At 49.7% G+C, this 26,086-nt stretch overlaps 2 protein-coding genes and 1 pseudogene across 4 annotated transcripts in view; 2 read left to right on the top strand and 1 right to left on the bottom strand.

Moving 5' to 3' along the window:
* Nucleotides 1-19,139, bottom strand: LOC105484004 (high mobility group protein B3 pseudogene; annotated as a pseudogene).
* LOC105484003 (small ribosomal subunit protein uS13-like) lies at nucleotides 9,031-9,544 on the top strand. Its single transcript, XM_071098004.1, has one exon. It carries the CDS (start codon nucleotides 9,068-9,070, stop codon nucleotides 9,524-9,526), a length of 459 nt encoding a protein of 152 aa, XP_070954105.1. The 5' UTR covers nucleotides 9,031-9,067; the 3' UTR covers nucleotides 9,527-9,544.
* LOC105484001 (chibby family member 3) overlaps nucleotides 17,247-26,086 on the top strand; it is an 18,694-nt gene continuing 9,854 nt past the window's right edge. For 2 of the 3 annotated variants that reach the window (XM_011745120.3, XM_011745121.3), the window contains exons 1-2: nucleotides 17,247-17,408; nucleotides 19,165-20,166. In XM_011745120.3, coding sequence (XP_011743422.2) covers nucleotides 17,363-17,408; nucleotides 19,165-19,847 — 729 coding nt within the window. In that variant the 5' untranslated portion in view covers nucleotides 17,247-17,362 and the 3' untranslated portion in view covers nucleotides 19,848-20,166. The remainder of the gene's footprint in view (nucleotides 17,409-19,164; nucleotides 20,167-26,086) is intronic. The other variant, XM_024793505.2, reaches the window with a different exon arrangement.

The raw sequence follows: 26,086 nt of genomic DNA on the forward strand, positions 1-26,086 counted from the left end.
CAAAGGTAAGTGCCAAAAGACTGTGGTACTATGGAGAATTCAGTGGGATTCCGAGGGGGAGGAACTGCTTCCATCCAGAATGGACCAGCAAAGAGGTTAGAACTGGCTGGGTGCGGTGGCTCTCCCTGTAATCTGAGCACTTTGGGAAGCTGATGCAGGAGGATCATTTGAGTCCAGGAGTTCAAGACTAGCCTGGGCAACATAGTGAGACCCCTGTCTCTACAAAAATAAAAATAAAAAAATTAGCCTGGCATGGCCGGGCGCCGTGGCTCACGCCTGTAATCCCAGCACTTTAGGAGGCCGAGGCGGGGGCAGATCACGAGGTCAGGAGATCGAGACCATCCTGGCCAACATGGTGAAACCCCATCTCTACTAAAAATACAAAAAATTAGCCGGGTGTGGTGTCAGGCGCCGGTAGTCCCAGCTACTCGGGAGGCTGAGGCAGGAGAATGGCGTGAACCCGGGAGGCAGAGGTTGCAGTGAGCTGAGATCACGCCACTGCACTCCAGCCTGGGCGACAGAGCGAGACTCCATCTAAAAAAAAAAAAAATTAGCCTGGCATGGTGCACACCTGTAGACCCAGATACTAGGAAGACTGAAGCAGGAGTATCCTTGACTCCTTCTTGGTTGAGGAGGCTGCAGTGAGCCAAGATCGGGCCACTGCACTCCATCCAGCCTGGGCAACAGACTGAGAACCCGTCTCTAAATAAATAAATAATAAAAACAAATAGATGTTTTACATGGGCACCATTTGTGTGGTCCAAAGCAATTACAATAGTAACATCAACCTGGATTACCATAACAGATAGAATAATAATGAAAACATATTGTACGAATTCCCAAAATGTGACACAGAGACCAGAAGTGAGCACGTGCTGTTGGAAAAATGGTGCTTATAGACTTGCTTGATGCAGGGTTGCCACATTCAATTTGTAAAAAAACACAGTATCTGTGAAAAGCAATAAAGGGAGTGCAGTAACAAGAGGTTTACAGCCTGTTTACATTCTGACATGGAGCAACAGTCAAGATTTAGTGTTATGTGAAAAAGCACAGAGAAAGGTGTGTTTCCTTTCACAGTGGAAAGGGAGATGTATTCTCATACATGTACGCTTGGCCAAACAAGCTTACTAGAAGGATATACAAGAAACTGCTAGGAGAGGTTAATGCTGGAGAGGGGACCTGTAACTCTAGAAGCAGAAATACTTTCTTGGCCAGGCACAGTGGCTTACGCCTGTAATGCCAGCACTTTGGGAGGCGGGCGGATCACCTGAGGTCAGGAGTTCAAGACCAGTATGGCCAACATGGTGAAACCCTGTCTCTACTAATACAAAAATTAGCCGGGCATACTGGTGCACACCTATAGTCCCAGCTACTTGGGAGGCTGAGGCAGGAGAATCGCTTGAACCCGGGAGGCGAAGGTTGCAGTGAGCCAAGATTGTGCCACTGCACTCCAGCTTGGGTGACAGAGCCAGACTGTCTCAAAAAAAAAAAAAAAAAAAAAAGACACTTTCTTTAAACATGCATATGATTTTTTCAACAAAGAATCAGGCCAGGTGAGGTAGATCATGCCTGTAATCCAGCACTTTTGGGAGGCCAAGGTGGGTGGATCACTTGAACCCAGGATTCAAGACCAGCCTGGGAAACATGACAAGACCCCATCTCTACAAAATATACAAAAATTAGCTGGGCATAGTGGCTTGAGCCTGTAGTCCCAGCTACTCGGGAGGCTGAGGTGAGAGGATTGTCTAAGGCCAAGAGGTCGAGGCTGCAGTGAGCCAAGATCAGGCCACTGTACCAGAGTAACACCCTGTCTAAAAAAATAAAAATAGGTCGGGTGTGGTGGCTCACGCTTGTAGTCCCAGCACTTTGGGAGGCCAAGGCGGGTGGATCACCTGAGGTCGGGAGTTGGAGACCAGACTGACCAACACGGAGAAGCCTCGTCTCTACTAAAAATACAAAATTAGCCAGGCATGGTGGTACATGCCTGTAATCCCAGCTACTTGGGAGGCTGAGGCAGGAGAATCGCTTGAACCTGGGAAGCGGAGGTTGCAGTGAGCCGAGATTGCGCCATTGCACTCCAGAATGGGCAACAAGAGTGAAACTCCGTCTCAAAAAATAAATAAATAAATAAATAAAAATTAGGACTGGCGCAGTGGCTCACGCCTGTAATCTCAGCACTTTGGGAGGCCGAGGTGGGTGGATCATGAGGTCAAGAGATCGAGACCATCCTGGCTAACACAGTGAAACCCCATCTCTACTAAAAAAAAAAAAAAAAAATACAAAAAAAAAAATTAGCCAGGCATGGTGGCGGGTGCCTGGAGTCCCAGCTGCTGGGGAGGATGAGGCAGGAGCATGGCGTGAACCTGGGAGGTGGAGCTTGCAGTGAGCTGAGATCGCGCCACCGCACTCCAGCCTGGGACACAGAGGGAGATTCTGTCTCAAAAAAAATGAATAAACTAAATAAAAATTTTAAAAAAAGAAAAAGAAATTTTAGCTTTAGCTTTTGTGCTTTTTTCAAAATAGGCAGTATATTTCAAACAGTAAGCAAAATTGTTGATCCATTTGTCCTTTGTATCCAGCTTCTTCTCATAGCTTAACTTGTCTCTCCACCCTTCCCGCAAAGCCACCCTCATCCTTGCTCATGCCCAGCTTTTGCTTGAAGGAGAAAGTGGGCACACAGAGAGAGGGCGCACTCACATTTTTATCCATTACTTTCTTTTTTTTTTTTTTTTTTGACAGATAAACAGTTTGTTTATTCATCCTCCTCTGCTCCTCCTCATCTCCCTGTTCCTCTTCCTCTTCCACCTTTTTCCGGGCAACTGTAGCAGGACCCTTTGCGCCATCAAACTTTCCTTTCGACTTACAGTCAGCAACATCCTTCTCATACTTCTCCTTCAGCTTTGCCGCCTTAGTGATGTAAGGCTGCTTTTCACTGTCATTTAAGTTCTTCCACATCTCACCTAGCTTTTTGACCATGTCTCCAATAGAGATGCCGGGGTTTGTGGATTTCATCTTGGGGCAGAATTCCGAAGAAAACAGGAAGAATCCAGACGGTGGCCTTTTGGGGGCATTAGAATCCTTCTTCTTCTTGCCTCCCTTAGCTGGTCCATAACCCTTCATTTCCTGATCACAGCGTACTTTATCCGCCTTTGCCATTTCATCAGACTTCGACTTCTCTTTCCCAGACATTGTCTTCCACCTCTCAGAGCACTTCTTGGAAAATTCTGCAAAATTGATGGTTTCTTTTTACGTTCTTCTCTGCACGTCTGCACAAAGAAGACATAAGCAGACATCTTGCCCTTTGGTTTCTCGGGGTCACCTTTAGCCATCCTGACTATATTGTTCACTCTCATTACTTTTTTTTTTGAGACGGAGTTTCTCTCTTGTTGCCCAGGCTGGAGTGCAATGGCACGAGCTCGGCTCACGGCAACCTTGGCCTCCGGAGTTCAAGCGAATCTCCTGCCTCAGCCTCCTGAGTAGCTGGGATTACAGGCGTGAGCCACCACGCCCAGTCCATTACTTTCTTAATAGTTAGGCTGGTAATGGTCATTTCTCTATAGTTTCTCTATACTCATGCTAATCTGGCATTGTCAGAATGATGGACAAAGAAAGAGATATGTAACTACGTTAATTGAAGTTTATTTTATTACAGTGAAATTAAACCTTTTTTTTTTTTTTTTTTAAGACAAGTTCCCGGCCAGGCTAGAGTACAGTGGCACAATCATGGCTCACTGCAGCCTCAAACTTCTGGGCTCAAGGAATCTTCTTGCCTTAGCCTCCCAAGTCACTAGGACTACAGGCATGCACCACCATGCGTGGCTAATTTTTATTTTTATTTTATTTTTTTGAGACAGATTCTCACTCTGTTGCCCAGGCTAGAGTACAGTGCACAATCTTGGCTCACTGCAACCTCTATCTCCTGAGTTTAAGCGATTCTCATGCCTCAGCCTCCAGAGTAGCTGGGACTACAGGCATGTGCCATTTCACCCGGCTAATTTCTGTATTTTTAGTAGAGATGGGGTTTCGCCATGTTGGCCATGCTGGTCTCAAACTTCTGACCTCAGGTGATCCACTTGCCTCGGCCTCCCAAAGTGCTGGGATTACAGGCATGAACCACAGCACCTGGCCAACATTTTTCATGTTCATTAACCATACGTATATTTCTTCCTTTGTGAATTCTCTATTCATGTCGTTTGTCCATTTTTCCACTATAGGGTTTGTCTTTTTCATACTGGTTTGTAAGGAATCATTAGGTACTATGTGCACGTGCAGTGGCTCTTGCCTGTAATGTCAGCAATTTGGGAGGCCGAGGCAGGCAGATCACTTGAGCCCAGGAGTTTGAGACCAGCCTGGGCAACATGGCAAAACCCTATCTGTACAGAAAATAAAAAATCAGTGGCATGTGCCTGAGTGCCAGCTACTTAGGAGGCTGAGGTAGGTGGACAGATCCAGCCCAGGAGGTTGAGGCTGCAGTGAGCCGTGATCATGCCACTGCACTCCACTAGCCTGGGCAACAGAGCAAGACCCTGTCTCTAGAAAATCAAGTAAGTAGAGACAGGGGCTCTTTGTTGCCCAGGGGCTGCTTCAAGTGACCCTCCTACATTGGCCTCTTAAAGTGCTGGGATTACAGATGTGAGCCACTGCGCCCAGACCTTTAAGAGCTTTTAAACTGGGGGCTCTTTTTGGTTATAAGGAACAGAGATGGCTGGACAGAGTGGCTCGTGCCTGTAATCCCAGCACTTTGGGAGACCGAGACGGGCAGATCACTTGAGGTCAGGAGTTCTAGACCAGCCTGGCCAACATGGTGAAACCCTGTCTCTACTAAAAATACAAAAATTAGCCAGGCATGGTGGTGCGTACCTGTAGTCCCAGCTACTTGGGAGGCTAAGGCAGGAGAATGGCATGAACCCGGGAGGCAGAGCTTGCAGTGAGCCGAGTTTGTGCCACTGCACTCCAGCCTGGGCGACAGAGCGAGACTCTGCCTCGAAAAAAATAAAATAAATAAATAAATAATAATAAAGAAGAGAGATATACTGAAACTACCTCAAGGAAAGTACATAGGGATGTCAAAGAACCCAAGGAGAGGAAGAGAGTACTGCCTTGCCTCATGCTATCCCGAGCTGGGATTGCAGTGTAGTGGCTCTTGCTGTCTTCCAGAGCCAACTGACATCTGCTTCAACCTCCCTTTCTTGATCAGGCACTTTCACTCATTTTTTTTTTCTTTGTTTTCTTTGCAGAGATGGGATCTCCCTGTGTTGCCCAAGCTGGTCTCAAACTCCTGGGCTTAAAGGGATCCTCCCGCCCTGACCTCACAAAATGCTGGGATTATAGGCATGAGCCAGTGTGCCCAGCCCACTCACCTTTTTACACAGCTTAGTCGGCCTGAAAAAACAACCATACACTGGCTAACATTTCAAAATATTAACCCACCACACAGTCTTGTTTAAATGTATATAGGCCAGGCGCGATGGCTCACGCCTGTAATCCCAGCACTTTGGGAGGCTGAGGCGGGTGGATAACTTGAGGCCAGGAGTTCGAGACCAGCCTGGCCAACAAGGCGAAACCCCATCTCTACTAAAAATACAAAAATTAGCCAGGCATGGTGGTGGGTCCTGTAATCCCAGCTACTCAGGAGGCTGAGGCAAGAGAATCGCTTGAACCTGGGAGGCAGAAGTTGCCATGAGCCAAAATCGTGCTGCTGTACTCCAGCCTGGGCAACAGAGTGAGACATGGTCTCAAAAAACTAAAGTAAAAAAATAATAAATCAATGTCTATAAACATAAACCCACTATAAATTAATTTACAGCTCTATGTCAATATAAAACCGTAAGTTTATAATTTTACCTATAATACAAACCAAAAAGTCAAATTAACATTTATGTTACTTTTTTTTTTCTTTTTTGAGAGAGTCTCACTCTGTCGTCCAGGCTGGAGTGCAGTGGCATGATCACAGCTCACCGCAACCTCTGCCTCCTGGGTTCAAGTGACTATCATGTCTCAGCCTCCCATGTAGCTGGGATTACAGGCTGGTGCCACCACGCCCAGCTAATTTTTGTATTTTTTGTAGAGACAGGGTTTCGCCATGTTGTCCTGGCAGGTCTCGAACTCCTGGCCTCAAGTGATCTGCCTGCCACAAGCTCTCAAAGTGACTTTCTTAAGTGTTTTTTTTTTTTTGAGATGGAGTCTTGCTCTGTCACCCAGGCTGGAGTGCAGTGGTGCAATCTCAGTTCGCTGCAACCTCCGCCTCCCAGGTTCAAGTGATTCTCCTGCCTCAGCCTCCTGAGTATGTGGGATTACAGGCCCGTGCCACCACACTTGGCTAATTTTTGTATTTTTAGTAGAGACAGCTTCCACCATGTTGGTCAGGCTAGTCTCGAACTCCTGACCTTGTGATCAACCTGCCTCAGCCTCCCAAAGTTTTGGCGCTACAGGCATGAGCCACTGCACCCAGCCTCTTTTTAGATTTTTTTTTTTTTGGAGACGAAGTCTCACTCTTGTCCCCCAGGCTGGAGTGCCATGGTTCGATCTCAGCTCAATGCAACCTCCGCCTCCCAGGTTCAAGTGATTCTCCTGCCTCAGCCTCCCGAGTAGCTGGGATTACAGGAGCGTACCACCACGCCTAGCTAATTTTTGCATTTTAAGTACAGACGGGGTTTCACCATGTTGGCCAGGCTGGTCTCGAACTCCTGACCTCAGGTGATCTTCCCGCCTCAGCCTCCTAAAGTGCTGGGATTACAGGCATGAGCCACCATGCCTGGCCAACTTCTTTTTTAAAACTATATTAGCACAGAGAACACCATGTTGTTTCAGGGAAGGGCAAATGTCACTAACAGAGTATCGCAGAAGCCAGACTGAAATTTCCATGGGGAAAAACAAGATTTAGCTTCCTTGGTTTGGGGAATATTAACATTCCTCTTGGTTGCCAGAAGGGACCCACTGACGTTCACACCCAGTGTGATTCACAGTCAGTGTGGTACAAATGCTTGTGATGTGGAAAAATCTGAAAAATTTTCAGATGCTCTTCTCCTTTCCTTTCTGCCATCAGAATAAACCTCATGTCCTTCAATTCAGACCTGCTGGGACCCGGTGGCACACCCTTCCCTTCCTCACAGGCTTCAAACCTTGTCTCTTCAGTGACATGGAGATGGGGATCCTCAAAGGAACCAGGAGCCACTTTTAAAATTGTGAATCTTTAAATTCTGAAGGCTCATTAAATGTCCTCAAAATCAAGGTCTTCTTGTGAAAGGAGTTAGCATCCATGTTAACTGGGAATTATCCATCATCTCTCCTAACTTTTCCTGTTCAAATAATCAAATAAGGACTTCCAGGAGTAGGCAAGAACTTTAAAAAGAAAAAGAAAAAAAGAGGCCGGGTGGGGTGGCTCACACCTGTAATCCCAACACTTTGGGAGGCTGAGGCAGGTGGATCAGCTGAAGTCAGAAGTTCGAGACCAGCCTAGCCAACATGGTGAAACCCCGTCTCTACTAAAAATACCAAAAAATTAGACAAGCATCGTGGCGGGCACCTATAATCCCAGCTACTCAGGCAACTGAGGCAGGGGAATTGCTTGAACTCGGAAGGCAGAGGTTGCAGTGAGCCGAGATCGCGCCATTGCACTCCCACCTGGACGAGAGCAAAACTCTGTCTCAAAAAAAAAAAAAAATGAAAGACTTCCTTGGGTTTTGTAGTATTCTCTTTTTGGTAGGCCATGAAATAAGGGAAGCTGTATGCCATTCCTGGTGGCCATCTATGATCTGTCTGAAGTATGTTTTTGTTGTTTTTTGTTGTTGTTCTTGTTGTTTTTGAGACAGAGTCTCGCTCTGTTGCCCACACTGGAGTGCTGTGGCATGATCTCTGTTCACTGCAACCTCCGCCTCCTGGGTATAAACGATTCTCCTGCCTCAGCTTCCCAATTAGCTGGGATTACAGGCGCACGCCACCATGCCCAGCTAATATTTTATTTTTAGTTTTAGTAGGGATGGGGTTTCACCATGTTGGCTGGGCTGGTCTCAAACTCCTGACCTCAAGTGATCCACCCACCTCGGCCTCCCAAAGTGCTGAGATTACAGGCATGAGCCACCATGCCTGGCCAAATATCATGATTGCTAATGAAAAGTGACCTTAGGCGGCCGGGTGCCGCCTAATAGATAATAGATAGATAAAGACGTATTCTTTTTTTTTTTTTTCTTCTCAGGATGGAGTCTTGCTCTGTTGCCAGGCTGGAGTGTAGTGGCACGATCTCGGCTCACTGCAACCTCCACCTCCTGGGTTCAAGCAGTTCTCCTCCCTCAGCCTCCCAAGTAGCTGGGACCACAGGTGTGTGCCACCACACCCAGCTAATTTTTTCTATTTTTAGTAGAGACAGGGTTTCACCATGTTGGCCAGGCTCATCTCGAACTCCTGGCCTCAAGTGATCTGCCTGCCTCAGCCTCCCAAATTGCTGGGATTACAGGCATGAGCCACTGCACATGGCCGAAAATTGACTTTAATAACATAGATACAATGTGGAGAGATAAAGAATATGAATCACTGGCTTGGCTAAAATATTCCTGGGCTCTGATTCCGTGTCTTATCGGACAACCTTCGGGGGGTTGATTTGAGCTCTTGAGTGTCCTCATGACAAGAAGAGAAAGCTTTAAACAGTGAGCATGAGGGTTTATTTGTGAACACTGACAATCAAATTCTAAAACTTATATGGAAATACAAAGGATCTAGAAAGCCAAAGCAATCTTAAAGAATAGTATCAGAAGGTTTACACTACCAGGTATCAACAGTATTGGTGCCACGAGAAACAGACCAAGCAAACGAACACAGAGCACAGAACCAAAGCCACGTCCTCAGTCACATGATGAACACCACGGACGTCACTGCAGTTACTGTGGGAAAGGCCAGTCTTCTCTGTGAATGGTGCTGAGTCAATTTGGCATTTCTGTCAAAAAAAAAAAAAAAATCATAAACAAAAATTAACTTAAAATGGAGCAGAGACCTAAATGTAAAGGTAAAACTATGAAACTTCTAGAATAGCTCTTCCACAGGAGGCCTACACGCCGCCGCTTGTGCTGCCGCCATGTCTCTAGTGATCCCTGAAAAGTTCCAGCATATTTTGCGAGTACTCAACACCAACATCGATGGGCGGCGGAAAATAGCCTTTGCCATCACTGCCATTAAGGGTGTGGGTCGAAGATATGCCCATGTGGTGTTGAGGAAAGCAGACGTTGACCTCACCAAGAGGGCGGGAGAACTCACTGAGGAGGAGGTGGAACGTGTGATCACCATTATGCAGAATCCACGCCAGTACAAGATCCCAGACTGGTTCTTGAACAGACAGAAGGATGTAAAGGATGGAAAATACAGCCAGGTCCTAGCCAATGGTCTGGACAAGCAGCTCCGTGAAGACCTGGAGCGACTGAAGAAGATTCGGGCCCATAGAGGGCTGTGCCACTTCTGGGGCCTTCGTGTCCGAGGCCAGCACACCAAGACCACTGGCCGCCGTGGCCGCACCGTGGGTGTGTCCAAGAAGAAATAAGTCTGTAGGCCTTGTCTGTTAATAGTTTATATATTAAAAAAAAAAAAAAAAAAGAAACTTCTAGAATAAAAAGGAGAAAATCTTAGTAACTTTATATTTGGCAGAGTTCATAAATATGACACAAAAAAACGTGAAAAAGAAAAACTTGACAAATTGGACATCGTCAAAACTAAAAACTTTTGCCCTAAGAGGCAAGCCACAGACTGGGAAGAAATATTTGCAAAACATATCCAACAAAGGATTTTATCTAGAATGTAAAAATTGCAGGCTGGGGTTGGGCATGGTGGCTCATGCCTGTAATCCCAGCAATTTGGGAGGCTGAGACAGGATCACCTAAGGTCGGGAGTTCGAGACCAGCCTGACCAACATGGAGAAACGCTGTCTCTACTAAAAATAAAAAAATTAGCCGGCCTGTAATCCCAGCAACTTAGGAGGCTGAGGCAGGAGAATCCCTTGAACCCAGGGGGCAGAGGTTGTGGTGAGCCGAGATTGTACCATTGCACTCCAGCCTGGGCAACAAGAGCAAAATTCCATCTCCATAAAAAGGCACGGTGGCTCACACCTGTAATCCCAGCACTTTGGGAGGCCAAGGCGAGCAGATCACGAGGTCAGGAGATGGAGACCATCCTGGCTAACACGGTGAAACCCAGTCTCTACTAAAAATACAAAAAATTAGCCAGGCGTGGTGGTGGGCGACTATAGTCCCAGCTACTCGGGAGGCTGAGGCAGGAGAATGGCATGAACCTGGGAGGTGGGGCTTACAGTGAGCCGAGATAGCACCACTCCACTGCACTCCAGCCTGGGCTACAGAGGGAGACTCCATCTCAAAAACAAAAACAAAAACACAAACTGCAGGCTGGGTGCGGTGGCTCGTGCCTGTATAGCCAGACCTTTGGGAGGCCAAGGCAGATGGATTACCTGATGTCAGGAGTTCAAGACCAGCCTGAAGAATATGGCAAAACCCTGTCTCTACTAAAGATACAAAATTAGCTGGGCATGGTGGCGCATGCCTGTAATCCCAGCTACTCAGGAGGCTGAGGCAGGAGAACTGCTTGAATCCCAGAGCCGGAAGTTGCAGTGAGCCACGCATCGCACTCCAACCTGGGCAACAAGAGCGAAACTGTCTCAAACAGAAAAACAAACAAACAAAAACTGCAATTTGAGCAGGCATGGTGGCTCATGCCTGTAATCCCAGCACTTTGGGAGGCTGAGGCAGGCACATCGCTTGAGCCCAGGAGTTCCAGCCCAGGAGTTGTGCAACATGGCAAAAGCCCACCTCCACTAAAAAATACAAAAGTTAGCAGGCTGTGGTGGTACCTGCCTGCAGTCCCAGCTACTTGGGAGGCACGGTGGGAGGATCACCAGAGCCTGGGCAGGTCAGGGCTGTGGTAAGCCATGATCACACCACTGGACTCCAGCCAGGTGACAGTGAGACCCTGTCTCAAAACAACAACAAGAAAAACTGCAATCATGCCTGTATACCCAGACCTTTGGGAGGCCAAGGCGGACGGATTACCTGAGGTCAGGAGTTCAAGACCAGCCTGACCAATGTGGCAAAACACTGTCCCTACTAAAAATACAAAATTAGCTGGGCATGGTGGCAGGCGCCTGTAGTCCCAGCTATTCAGGAGGCTGAGGCAAGAGAATTGCTTGAATCCCAGAGCTGGAAGTTGCAATAAGCTGCTGGAAGTTGCAGTGAGCCGCGTATTGCACTCCAACCTGGGCAACAGGAGCATTAAGACAAGAGTGTTAAGACAAACAATCCAATTTTTAAAATAGGCAGAAAGACTTGAACCACTGAAAAAAAAAAAAAAAACAGATGGCTGGGCTTGGTGACTCACACCTGTAATCCCAGCACATTGGGAGGCCATGGCAGGCAGATCACATGAGGTCAGGAGTTCAAGACCAGCCTGGCCAACATGGTGAAACCTCATCTCTACTAAAAATACAGAAATTAGCTCGGTGTGGTGGCATGTGCCTGTAATCCCAGCTACTTGGGAGGCTGAGGCAGGAGAATCACTTGAACCCGGGAGGCGGAGGTTGCAGTGAGCCAAGATCGTGCCACTGTACTCCAGCCTGGTGACAGAGCGAGACTCCGTCTCAAAAAAAAAAAAAAAAAAAAAGACTTGAACAACCACTTCATTAAAATAGATAACAAATACCCACATGGAAAGATGCTTAATAGCATTAGCTGTTAGAGAAATGCAAATTAAAACCTCAATTTATTAAGGATGAGACCGGGCGCAATGACTCACATCTGTAATCCCAGCATTCTGGGAGGTCAAGGCAGACAGATCACCTGAGGTCAGGAGTTTGAGACCAGCCTGGCAAACATGGTGAAAACCCATCTCTACTAAAAGTACAAAAATTGGGCCGGGCACAGTGGCTCACGCCTATAATCCCAACACTTTGAGAGGCCAGGGCAGGTGGATCACCTGAGGTCTGGAGTTTGAGACCAGCCTTGCCAACATGGTGAAACCCCATCTCTACTAAAAGTATAAAAATTAGCCAGGCGTGGTGGCAGGTGCCTGTAATTCCAGCTACTTGGGAGGCTGAGGCAGGAGAATCTCTTGAACCCAGCAGGCAGAGGTTTCAGTGAGCCAAGATCATGCCATTGCACTCCAGCCTGGGCAACGAGAGCGAAACTCCATTTCAAAAAAAAAAAAAAAAGGCTGGGCACAGTGGCTCACGCCTGTAATCCCAGCACGAGGTGGGTGATCACCTGAGGTCAGGAGTTCAAGACCAGCCTGACCAATGTGGAGAAACCCCATCTCTACTAAAAATACAAAATTAGCCAGGCATGGTGGCACATGCCTGTAATCCCACCTACACGGGAGGCTGAGGTGGAGGTTGTGGTGAGCCAAGATTGCACCATTGCACTTCAGCCTGGGCAACAAGAGTGAAACTCCATCTCAAAAAAAAAAAAAAAAAAAAAATTAGCCAGGCATGGTGGCATGTGCCTGTAATCCCACATACTCAGGAGGCTGAGGCAGAGGAATCGCTTGAACCTGGGAAGCAGAGGTTGCGGTGACCCAAGGCTGCGCCACTGCACTCCAGCCTGAGTGACAGGACGAGACTCTGCCTCCAAAAATTAAATAAGTAAACAAACAGATTTATTAAGGCTGGGTGCAGTGGCTCAAGCCTATAATCCCAGCACTTAAGGAGGCAGAGGTGGATGGATCACTTGAGGTCAGCAGTTCAAGACTGGCCTGACCAACATGGTGAAACCCCGTCTCTAGTTAAAAAAAAAAAAAAAAAATTAACCAGGTGTGGTGGCACACGCCTGTAATCCCACTTACTTGGGAGGCTGAGGCAGGAGAATCGCTTGAACCCAGGAGGTGCAGGTTGCAGTGAGTTGAGATCACACCACTGCACTCCAGCCTCGGCAACAAAAGCGAAACTCCATCTCAAAAAATAAATAGATAGACAAATAAATAAAATTAATTAATTAAGGATGAGCTTGTTAAAAATTTAAAACAACAACAAAACAGCAAAAACCCCACAATTTAGATATGCTATCACTATGGCTAAAATTAAAAAGGCTTGGCCGGGCAGGGTGGCTCAAGCCTGTAATCCCAGCACTTTGGGAGGCCGAGGCAGGTGGATCACGAGGTCAGGAGATCGAGCCCATCCTGGCTAACATGGTGAAACCCCGTCTCTACTAAAAATACAAAAAAAATTAGCCAGGTGTGGTGGCAGGCACCTGTAGTCCCACCTACTTAGGAGGCTGAGGCAGGAGAATGGTGTGAACCCAGGAGGTGGAGCTTGCAGTAAGCAGAGATCGCGCCACTGCACTGCAGCCTGGGCGACAGAGCGAGACTCCATCTCAAAAAAAAGGGCTTACTAGCTGGGTCCCATGGCTCCTGCCTGTAATCCTAGCACTTTGGGAGGCCCAGAGGCCCAGGTGGAAGGATCCCTTGAGCCCAGGAGTTTGAGACCAGCCTAGGCACCATGGTGAGACCCTGTCTCACAAAACACCATTACCACCTTTAATTAAGCAAATTTTTTAAAAATGAAGGTTTACCAAACTAAGTGTCGGCCAGGCTACACAGAAACAGAAACTTTCACTCACTGTTAGTGGCTTAATAAAAAGGTAGCCGGGCGCGGTGGCTCAAGCCTGTAATCCCAGCACTTTGGGAGGCCGAGACGGGCGGATCATGAGGTCAGGAGATCGAGACCATCCTGGCTAATACGGTGAAACCCCGTCTCTACTAAAAAATACAAAAAACTAGCCGGGCGAAGTGGCGGGTGCCTGTAGTCCCAGCTACTCGGGAGGCTGAGGCAGGAGAATGGCGTGAACCCGAGAGGAGGAGCTTGCAGTGAGCTGAGATTCGGCCACTGCACTCCAGCCTGGGTGACAGAGCGAGACTCCGTCTCAAAAAAAAATAATAAAAATAAAAATAAAAATAAAAAGGTAAACATGCACCTGCCATATGACCCAGCCATTCCATTCCTGGGGATTTACTTAAGAGAAATGAAAGCATATATCCACATAAAGATGAACAAAAATGGGCCGGGCGCAGTGGCTCAAGCCTGTAATCCCAGCACTTTGGGAGGCCGAGACGGGCGGATCACGAGGTCAGGAGATCGAGACCATCCTGGCTGACACGGTGAAACCCCGTCTCTACTAAAAAATACAAAAAACTAGCCAGGCGAGGTGGTGGGCGCCTGTAATCCCAGCTACTTGGGAGGCTGAGGCAGGAGAATGGCGTGAACCCGGGAGGCGGAGCTTGCAGTGAGCTGAGATCCGGCCACTGCACTCCAGCCTGGGCGGCAGAGCGAGACTCCGTCTCAAAAAAAAAAAAAAAAAAAAAAAAAAGATGAACAAAAATGTTCAGTTTTATTTGCAGTAGCCCCCAAACTGGAAACAACCCAAATGTGCATCAACAGCTGAATGGAAAAACAAATTGTGTGGTGTTTCCATAAAATGAAATACTACTCAGCAATAAAAAGTAATGCATTGTTAATAAATGCAACAACATGGATAAATCTTAAAATAATTATGTGGTGAGAAGCCAATGCCAAAAAAATCTATACTGAGGCCAGGCACGGTGACTCATGCCTGTAATTCCAGCAGTTTGGGCAGCCGAGGCGGGCGGATCACTGAAGGCCAGGAGTTTGAGACCAGCCTGGTGAACATGGTGAAACCCCATCTCTACTAAAAATATAAAAGTTAGCTGGGTGTGGTGGTGTGCGCCTGTAATCCCAGCTACTTGGAAGGCTGAGACAGGAAAATCACTTGAACTTGGGTGGCAGAGGTTGCAGTGAGCTGAGATCGCACCACTGCACTCCAGCCTGGGCAACAAAGTGAGACTCCTCTCAAAAAAAAGAAAAAAAGGTAATGGATACCACCAGATGGATACATTCATTATCTTGATTTTGGGAATGATTTCACGTAACAAATTATTGAAATACTTCACATTATACGTTATAAATATATGTAGTTGGCCCGGTGTGGTGGCTCACGCCTATAATCCTGGCCCTTTGGGAGGCTGAGGTGGGCGGATCACAAGGTCAGGAGATTGAGACCATCCTGGCCAATACCATGAAACCATGTCTCTACTAAAAAAAAAAAAAAATACAAAAAATTAGCCGGGCATAGTGGCAGGCGCCTGTAGTCCCAGCTACTTGGGAGGCTGAAGCAGGAGAATGGCAAACCCGGGAGGCGGAGCTTGCAGTGAGCTGAGATCGCACCACTGCACTCCAGCCTGGGCGACAGAGCAAGAATCCACCTCAAAAAATAAAAATAAAAATAAAAAAATAAATAAATGTAGTTGATTATGTCAGTTATACCTCAATAAAATGATTACAGAAGTTTCCTAGGAGGTGGCACTACCAGCGGGCTCTGCCCCAGCTTGTGAGCTCCTGAGATTCTGGGTCTGTCCCTTGTAGTCAGGTGGGTGGGCTTAGCAGTTAGGACTGACTTCATTTCCTTCCACTGTCCGCACACATGGCACTTGTCCTTCAAACATGCCCAGCCACTTCCTTCCTCTACCCCCAGGTCTTCAAGGGATTAGAGTCTCCTTATTGTTCAGGTTTTAGCACGAATGTCAAGGGCCTGCACTGAGCACCACATCTAAATTAGTTCCTACTCCTCACCCTGTCCCAAAATCACTTTCTGTATTTCCCTGGTTTGTTTTCTTCACTGTACGTATCAGAATTAGACATTCTTTTTATTTATTCTTTGATTTTTTTTGAGACGGAGTCTCGCTCTGTTGCCCAGGCTGGAGTGCAGTGGTGCGATCTCGGCCAACTGCAACCACTGCCTCCTGGGTTCAAGTGATTCTCCTGCCTCAGCCTCCCAAGCAGTGGGGGTTACAGGCATGCACCACCACGCCTGGCTAGTTTTGTATTTTGAGAAGAGATGGGGTTTCTCCTTGTTGGTCAGGCTGGTCTCGAACTCCTGACCTCAGGTGATCCACCTGCCTCGGCCTCCCAAGGTGCTGGGATTACAGGTGTGAGCCACCGCACCTGGCCTGAATATTCTTATTGATTTAGTCATTCCTTTTTTTTTTTTTTGAGATGGAGTTTCGCTCTTGTTGCCCAGGTTGGAGTGCAGTGGCACAATCTTCGCTCACTGTAACCTCTGCCTCCTGAGTTCAAGCAATTATCCTGCCTCAGCCTCCTGAGTAGCTGGGATTACAGGCACCTGCCACCACGCCTGGCTAATTTTTTTCTATTTTTAGTAAACATGGAGTTTCACCATGTTGGTCAGGCTGTTCTCGAGCTTCTGACTTCAGGTGATCCACCCACCTTCCCCTCCCAAAGTGCTGGGATTTACAGGCGTGAAACACCATGCCTGGCCCTCTTTTTTTTTTTTTTTAACACAAGGTCTCTATCGCCCATGCTGGAGTGCAGTGGCACAATCACTGCTCACTGCAGCTTTCACCTCCTGGGCTCAGGTGATCCTCCCACCTCAGCCTCTTGAGTAGCTGGGACTACAGTCGCATGCCACCACACCCAGCTACTTTGTTTTTGTAGAGATGGGGTCTTGCCATGTTGGCTAGTCTACCCTTTCATTTTTATCATCTATTCTATTATCTTCCTCCCTCCTCAGTTGGCAACCTACTGAGAAGCCAGATCCCTGGGTGCATCCAAAGGTGCTGGTTGATAACTCTCAGCTGCCCCGGCCAATAACTGACTGACATGTAAAAGGAGGGTACAAAAGGCTGGCTCTCTTGCCTTAAGGAGGCCTAACTGTGGTGCCATTTGTGCTCCGAGTTCCCCATGAGAACAAGCAGAAGCTAGGCTCCATGTGAGACCACACTCTGGCTCAGCCTTAGCCTGTTTTCTCTGCCCTGTCTTGCTTCCCTCACCCCCTTCTCCTGAGAGCACTTCCCCAATAATTCACTTGAACAAGAATGCGCATCTTAGGCTCTGCTGGGGAACCTGACTCATGACACCCTCTGTTAGCTTCCTGAGAGACTATCTTGATAGTTCCCCTAGAACAAATTCCTGTCTTGGACTCTGCTTATGACCACTCCCCTCATTCCCCTGCCAAGAATGACAGCTTAATGAGGGAATATCTTCTTCACTTCCCTAGAACTGTTCCTAGAACACAGTAGGTGCTCAATGATGCACTGAATGCATGCAGGGGAGAGCCCAGAGTCTATTTGACAGCTCAGTAGTCAGCACCCCTTCTTGTCCGGGGGTGGCCTGGCCTGGAGGCATTGTGAGTCACAGCAGGTGGACAGGAGCTGAGTGGGTCAGAGATAGGACTAGCCCTGGGACAGCAGCTCCGCAACTCCACCACATCTTCCAGGTGAGGCACAACATACAGTGAGGATTAACGGGGAAGGATCCTCTGAGAAGATACAATCTCAAGGGTGGGCCTGGATGTGGGCTTCCAGAGACCATCTCCCTGAACCAGATCTTGGGGATGGTATGTACCATCCAGCCTCTGTCCACCTATATGTGAGGGATAAGTGTCTTATGAATTAACGAAGACATAACAGAGGGGGAACCCTGCTCCAGTTCTCTCTCTTCTCACTGTCCATGGGCAGAAGAGGAATTAGAAACAACACATAACTCCCTTTTTCACACAACAGAATCAGTACTTACTGGGCTGGGGGGTGGGTGGGTGCAGGGAGAAGTGAGCAAAATGGGACTTGTCTGTTTTCTGGACTTTGGACTCCCTGAGGGCATAGTTTGTTTGGAACAAATGTCATGTTTAGTGTGCACAATCCCTGTTACTTTGAGCCCTATGCATAGGTCTAGCCTATGGCACATACCCCAGGATGTCAGTGAACACACTGGACTGTGGTCTGTATACACATCTGTCTTCCAAGCTGGATTAGGAGCATCTTGAGGGCAGGTAGAGGCTGTTCCGGGTCCCCTTCCCAAGACAAGAGCCTGGCACAGAGCGGATGCTAGTTCAAGTCCATCAAATGACTGAATGATGAGGGCAATAATGCTGTTGGCTATGCTAGACATCCTCCCAGATTGTTTTCAGAATCCAGATCTAACCCTGGCTTTGTAATCCTTCCGCAGTTCCCTCTTACCCACAAAAGGAAGTCTAAGCTTCTGAGCCTGCCTGTACAGCACCTTCACGTAGTGCACTGGTCCACCTTCCCAGGTTCCTCTTCTGCTCTTCCCAGCACCAATCCTATCCAAGCTCGTGTTCACATCTGAAATACGAAAGTCCTGCCCTGCCGGATACAGTGGCTCATGCCTGTAATCCCAGCACTTTGGGAGGCCGAGGCAGGCAGATCACCTGAGGTCAGGAGTTCGAGACCAGCCTGGCCAACATGGTGAAACCCCGTCTTCACTAAAAATACAAAAATTAGCTGGGGGTGATGGCAGGCGCCTGTAATCTCAGCTACTCAAGAGGCTGAGACAGGAGAATTGCTGAAACCCTGGAGGCGGAGGTTGCAGTGAGCCAAGATTGTGCCACTGCACTCCAGCTCGGGCAACAACAGCGAGACTCCGTCTCAAAAAAAAGGCCGGGCGCGGTGGCTCAAGCCTGTAATCCCAGCACTTTGGGAGGCCGAGGCGGGCGGATCACAAGGTCAGGAGATCGAGACCACGGTGAAACCCCGTTTCTACTAAAAATACAAAAAATTAGCCGGGCGCGGTGGCGGGCGCCTGTAGTCCCAGCTACTCAGGAGGCTGAGGCAGGAGAATGGCGTGAACCCGGGAGGCGGAGCTTGCAGTGAGCCGAGATTGCGCCACTGCACTCCAGCCTGGGCGACAGAGCGAGACTCTGTCTCAAAAAAAAAAAAGAAAAAGAAAAAGAAAAAAAGAAAAAGCCCTGCTCGGCTCTTCCCTCTGCCTAGCTCTCCATTTTCCATCCTCAACCCACCTGGCACAGTCCTACTCCTCCTTTAAATATCTACTTACTTGTCTTGCTATCATTCCCTACTCCTCACCCTTCCAGCTGCGACTCAGAGAACAGGGCCCTCCTCCCGTCCTCCATCTGCATATCTATCCCAGGGCCTGAACCCTCAGTGGTCTTTGGGGAAGGTGGTTTAGGTGAGACTGTTGCCTGTGCAGCGTGGAAGGAGGGGCTCCTCGGTGGCCAGCAGCCGGTTAGCCACAGCCGCAGCACTAGGTGCAGGGCTAAGACATGTCCACCGGCCTCGCGGTTTGAGAGGCGGCCTGTACCAAGCACGCTGCTCACCCGGACTCTTGTCTCCTAGCAGCGCCCCCTGGCTCGCCTTCATCATTCTGGACATCCGGGCTCCCGCGACAAGCGCGCAGCAAGAGTCGCCAGCGCTCCCGAGGCTCCCCTCCGAGCTCCTGCGTGCCCTACAAGGTCCACGCCCTGGCAACCTTCGAGTGCCTGGCTACAAGCCATGCCAGCCGCCTGTGGGAGCAGCTGCAGCAGTTCTGGGCCGATCACATCTCGCGACCCTTCTCGCCACGGCGGCCGCCGCTGCGCCGCATGTCTTCCCTGTCCACCTTCTACCTGCTGGACCACAACACGCGCCAGGCAGAGCTGGGCCTCGCCTACGGCGCGCCGCGCATGCGCCTCAGCAACCAGGCCTTCGTGTTCCGCGGCGGGCGGTGGACCACTGAGGGCCCGCTGGCGCGGCCGCGGTCGCCGCTGCTCTCGCGGACCGCCTCGAGCTGGAAGGCGCAGGTGCAGCAGACCAAGAGCCAGGTGTTGCTGGAGGAGAACAACTACCTGAAGCTGCAGCAGGAACTGCTCATGGACATGATGACTGAGGCCATGGCGCGCATGCACTTGCTGGAGAAGAAGCTCAACCCGGAGGTGACCCGGACGGCTGCGGCGCGCGCCTGGCAGAGGAAGATGCGCAAGCGCGCAGGCGCCAGCGGGGGCGTGCTCATGATCCAGCCGTGCGTTCTGGACTCGCAGTGACGAAATAAAGGCCGCGCTACGCATGCGCGCCTCTCGCCTCGCGTCTGCCACTGTCTCCGCGCTAGACTGGCCCCCGCGGATCCCTGGGCCGGGCTCTGCGCGTGGGTGGGGGAGGTCTGCGTGGCCTCCGGGACTGCCCCTCGGTGCTGGCTGTCGGCGGGGGACGCAAGCCTAAGCTGCCTGTTTTGGGGGGGTGCGATGGGGCCGTGGAGGAGGGTCTGCGCGTGGCTCTCCGGGAGTGCAGAGTGGAAGCAAGGCTTGCCGCCGACATAACCCAGCTAGGGCGGAGTGGCGAGTAATGGCCTTGTAGGCCATCCAGGTAATGGAGGGCGAAGTCCCGGAGACGGAGGAACCGCGGTGCTCGGGGAATGAAGGGTGCGGTGAGGAGCGAGCGGGGGGTCGGGGACTTTGCACTTAGTCCGTCCTCAGGGCCTCTAGGCTCAGGAGGTCTAGAAACTAGGAGTCCCAGGGTAAGTGTTACTTTACATTCCCAAGAGAAGCTTTCTGGAAACTATGGCTGTGCGGCCCCCACTTGCCTGTGCGGCATTTTGGGGAGTGGCGTCTGTGTTACAGGCCCCCCGTTTTTTTTTTAAACACGGGGTCTCGGTCTATCACCCAGGCTGGAGCCCAGTGGCACGATCATGGCTCACTGCAACCTCCAGCTTCCGGGCTCAAGCAATCCTCCCAGCTTAGCCTCCTAAACGTGGGATTACAGGCGTGAGCCTCTGCGCCGGGCTCAAGCCTCCTTTCTTTTTCTTTTCTTTGAGACGGACTTTGGCTCTTGTTGCCCAGGCTGGAGTGCAATGGCGCGATCTCGGCTCACCTCAACCTCCGCCTCCTGGGTTCAAGCGATTCTCTTACCTCAGCCTCCCAAGTAGCTGGATTACAGGCATGCGCCACCACGCCCGGCTAATTTTTTTGTTTGTTTTTGAGAGAGTCTCACTCTGCCACCCAGGCTGGAGTGCAGTGCTGCGATCTCGGCTCACTGCAAGCTCGCCTCGCGGGTACAAACGATTCTCCTGCCTCAGCCTCCTGAGTAGCTGGGACTACAGGCGCGCGCCACCACGCCCGGCTGATTTTTATATTTTCAGTAGAGATGGGGTTTCACGATATTGGCCAGGCTGGTCTCGAACTCCTAATCTCGTGATCTGCCCGCCTCTGCCTCCCAAAGTGCTGGGATTACAGGCGTGAGCCACCGCGCCCGTCCTCAGGCCTCCTTTTCTACCTCCATAGAATGCAGTCTGCCTGGCTCACAATCTTTTAAAAATTGCATTAGTTGCCAGTTTCAGAATTTGGAGATACCACACTAAAAATCCAGATTTCCTGGGGCCAGGCATGGTGGCTCATGCTTGTAATCCCAGCACTTTGAGAGGTCGAGGCGGGCTGATCACTTGAGGTCAGGAGTTCAAGGCCAGCCTGACCAACAAGGTGAAACCACGTCTGTTCTAAAAATACCAAAAATCGGCCGGGTGCGGTGTCGGGTGCCTGTAAGCCTAGCACTTTGGGAGGCTGAGGTGGGCTGATTGCCTGAGCTCAGGAGTTTGAGACCAACCTGGACAACATGGTGAAACCCCATCTCTACCAAAATACAAAAAAATTAGCCGGGTGTGGTGGCGCATGCCTGTAGTCTCAGCTACCCTGGAGGCTAAGGCGGGAGAATCACTTGAACCTGGGAGGTAGAGGTTACAGTGAGCCGAGATCATGCCACTGCACTCCAATCTGGGAGACAGAGTGAGACTCTTGTCTCAAAACAAAACAAAATTAGCTGGGCTTGGTGGCATGCGCCTACAGTCCCAGTTACTGCTGAGGCTGAGACAGGAGAATCGCATGAATCGGGGAGGCAGAGGATGCAGTGAGCCACCATCATGCCACTGCACTCGAAATCCAGACTCTGTCTCAAAAAAATAAAATTTAAAAATCCAGCCGGGCACGGTGGCTCACACCTGTAATCCCAGCACTTTGGGACGCCAAGGTGGGTGGGTCACCTGAGGTCAGGAGTTCGACACCAACCTGGCCAACATGGTGAAACACTATTTCTACTAAAAATACAAAAATTAGCCAGGCGTGATGGCAGACATCTGTAATCCCAGCTACTTGGGAGGCTGAAGCAGGAAACTCACTTGAACCGGAGAGGTGGAGGTTGCAGTGAGCCACTGCACTCCAGCCTGGATGACAAAGTGAGACTCTGTCTCAAAAAAAAACCAGGCAGATTAGGTTACCAAGGGATAGGAGGACAGAGTGTGTGTGTGTGTGTGTGTGTGTGTGTGTGTGAACACAAGGGGGCTTCCTTTTGGGGTGGTGAGAAATTAGCACTATAGTGGTGATAGTTTTGCAACATTGTAATAAAAGTCACTGAATGGTACACTTCAAAACGGTGAATTTTATGTGAATTTTATCACAATAAAAGAAGTAAAAGGAGGAAGATGCTTTACATAAAAACATGAAGCAAAACTTATATGTAGCATGCCAAAAATAGCAAAACTCATAAAGGGATCCAAGAATGCCTAAAGTTTAGGGAATATTGCTTTGGCCAGAGTACTTGAAAACAAATACAGTCCTAGGGTGGAGAAAGGTATCTGCCCCACCAAACCTGCAGCAGGCAGGGAGCCTTACAGCCCAGTGCACGCCCTGTTTAGAAAGGGGCATCCACAGGCCAGGTGCGGCGGCTCATGCTTGTAATCCCAGCACTTTGGGAGGCTGAGGCGGGCGGATCACGAGGTCAGGAGATCGAGACCATCCTGGCTAACACGGTGAAACCCCGTCTCTACTAAAAAATACAAAAAATTAGCCTGGCATGGTGATGGGCGCCTGTAGTCCCAGCTACTCGGGAGGCTGAGGCAGGAGAATGATCTGAACCCGGGAGGCGGAGGTTGCAGTGAGCCGAGATTGCACTACTGCATTCCAGCCTGGGCAACAGAGCCAGACTCTGTCTCAAAAAAAAAAAAAAAAAAAAAAAGATGAAGGCTCAGGGAAGTGGGAATGTCAGAATGGATTTATTACATGAGACCAGAAAGTGTTGCATGGAGCTGCCCTTCACTAAGGCAATGCAGAATGTGGACGTGAGGGGGCACCGGTGTCAGAAAGCTGGTGTTGGCTGTGCTTTGTGGCTAGGAGATGCTGCCATGGAACTTGGCTCCTCAGTGTCTTGGGGATGACACAATTCTGGAATGGCATTTAACCGTTCTGGATGGCAACATTTAACCCTCAGAAGCCAAGAGGGCATTCTTATCATACTGTGCAGCAAGATTGGAATGGCAACTGTGGGAAGGGACGTGCTGCTCAGGGCTCTATGGCAGTGACAATAACAGGTCATTGATGGGCAGCCAACCAAAGAAAGGGAGGCAGACGGTGACTGACAGGAAAGTTTGGGAACAAGGACGAGGGTCATGCTGCAGAGATCTGACCGTCTTCCTCTGACGGTGCCACAGCCCTTTGGGAAAGACAGGAAAACCTCTCAATTAACTGAAATTCAGTTTGTACCACTACAGTGGAGTGGCAGGTTTGACCTACAGATTGAATTATACAAAGATATTTTAGGCCAGGTGCAGTGGGTCACGCCTGTAATCCCAACCCTTTGGGAGGTTAAGGCAGGAAGATTGCTTGAAGCAAGAAGTTCAAGACCAGCTTGGGCAGTATAATGAGACCCCCATCTCTAAAAGAAAATCAGATAAAAAGAAATTTGTTTTGTTTTGTTTTTGAGAGAGTCTCGCTCTGTCGCCCAGGCTGGAGTGCAGTGGTGCGATCTCAGCTCACTGCAACCTCTGCCTCCCAGATTCAAGTGATTCTCCTGCCTCAGCCTCCCAAGTAGCTGGGATTACAGGTGCCCGCCACCATGCCCGGCTAATTTTTTGTGTTTTTAGTAGCATTTCACTGTGTTGGCCAGGATGATCTCGATCTCCTGATCTCATGATCCACCCACCTCAGCCTCCCAAAGTGCTGGGATTACAGGCGTGAGCCACCGCATCCAGCCAAAAGAAAAACATTTTAAAACCATTTGAGAATGTGGAGTGAGAGCTGTGCCAGCCACATGGACTAAGGAGGAGGCCAGGCAGTAGGAGATGCTAAGGAATGGCCTGCGGGGAAGTAAATGTGATGTGTGTGTCGGAAGCAGGCTCAGCGAGCCCAGGATGAGACCAGGACCTCAACCTGCAGCTAAGCACTCTGAAGCCCCTAATGCAGGTGGCAGGTGGCAACCTGCAGCTAAGCACTCTGAAGCCCCTAATACAATCTGGGACTGTAACAAGTGGCAGTAAAAACTGTCAGTGGCGGCTGGGGTGGCAGCTCAAGTCTGTAATCCCAGCACTTTGGGAGACGGAGGCGGACGGATCACTTGAGGTCAGGAGTTCAAGACCAGCCTGGGCAACTTGGTGAAGCCCCATCTCTACTAAAAATACAAAAACTAGCCGGGCGTGGTGGCACACACCTGTAGTCCCAGCAACTCTTTTAGGCTGAGGCAGGAGAATTGCTTGAACCCGGGAAGCGGAGGTTGCAGTAAGACGAGATTGGCCGGGCGCGGTGGCTCAAGCCTGTAATCCCAGCACTTTGGGAGGCTGAGACGGGCGGATCACGAGGTCAGGAGACCGAGACCATCCTGGCTAATATGGTGAAACCCCGTCTCTACTAAAAATACAAAAAACTAGCCGGGCGAGGTGGTGGGCGCCTGTAGTCCCAGCTACTCGGGAGGCTGAGGCAGGAGAATGGCGTAAACCCGGGAGGCGGAGCTTGCAGTGAGCTGAGATCCGGCCACTGCACTCCAGCCTGGGCGACAAAGCGAGACTCCGTCTCAAAAAAAAAAAAAAAAAAAAAAAAAAAAAAGACGAGATCACACCACTGCACCCCAGCCTGGGCAACAGAATGAGACTCGGTCTCAAAAAAAAAAAAAAAAAAAAATTGTCAGTGGCGATTGTGCAGGGATGGTTGTCCAGAATGGAATATTAGCCAGAAAAGCACAAGAAGCACACCTCTTAAGAGGAAAAACTGACATTGCAAAGCCCAGGACAGAAGTCCTTGAGGCTGGGTGCAGTGGCTCACGCCTGTAATCCCAGCACTTTGGGAGGCTGAGGCGGGCAGATCACCTGAGGTCAGGAGTTCAAGACCAGCGTGGCCAACATGATGAAACCCTGTCTCTACTAAAAATATAAATGTTAGCCAGGTGTTGTGGCGTCCACCTGTAGTCCCAGCTACTTGGGAGGCTGAGGCAGGAGAATCGCTTGAACCTGGGAGGTGGAGGTTTCAGTAAGCCAAGATTGCGCCACTGCACTCCAGCCTGGGCGACAGTGTGAGACTCTACCTCAAAAAACAACAACAACAACAAAGAAAAACAGCCTGAACAACATGGCCAGACTCCATCTTTACAAAAAAAATTTTTTTTAATTAGCCAGATATAGTGGCATGCACCTGTGGTCCCAGCTACTCTGGAGGCTGCGGCAGGAAAATCGCTTGAACCTGGGAGGTTGAGGCTGCAGTGAGCTATGATCACACTACTGCACTCCAGCCTGGGCAAAAGAGCAGGACGCTGTCTCAAAAAAATAAAAAGTAAATATAAAAGGTGCTTGAGAGAGCGTGGGCAGGGTAAAAAGGATGAAAAACATATGCGACTGTGCCACAGCCATAGGTCCCATGGAGGACCCACGCATTGGCCTTGTGTTGGCCAGGATGGGGCTGTGCCCTCCTTTCCGTAGGGGTCCCAGGGTGTCTGATTACAGCTGGCAGGTGTTCTCCGGAAAACCACCTGCCTGCCCCATGTCTGGCCAGGAGCACAGTGTTCACAACCACAGTCCCCACTTTTTTTTTTTTTGAGACGGAGTCTCGCTCTGTTGCCCAGGCTGGAGTGCAGTGGCGCAATCTCGGCTCACTGCAAGCTCCGCCTCCCGGGTTCGTGCCATTCTCCTGCCTCAGCTTCCCGAGTACCTGGGACCACAGGCGCCTGCCACCACGCCCGGCTAATTTTTTATATTTTTAGTAGAAACGGGGTTTCACCATGTTAGCCAGGATGGTCTCGATCTCCTGACCTCGTGATCCGCCCGCCTCGTCCTCCCAAAGTGCTGGGACTACAGGCGTGAGCCACCACGCCCCTCCCACAGTCCCCACTTCTCTATTTTTCCTGCCTGCATCTTGCTCAGCTCCGAATGGCTTCCCACTGTGCACTTTAATCTTGCTCCTGCCGGACGTGGTGGCACATAGCTGTGGTCCCAGCTACTTGGGAGCCTCAGGTGGGAGGATGGTTTGAGCCCAGGAGT

This window comes from Macaca nemestrina, chromosome 6, assembly GCF_043159975.1.
Source record: "Macaca nemestrina isolate mMacNem1 chromosome 6, mMacNem.hap1, whole genome shotgun sequence".
Lineage (NCBI taxonomy): Eukaryota > Metazoa > Chordata > Mammalia > Primates > Cercopithecidae > Macaca > Macaca nemestrina.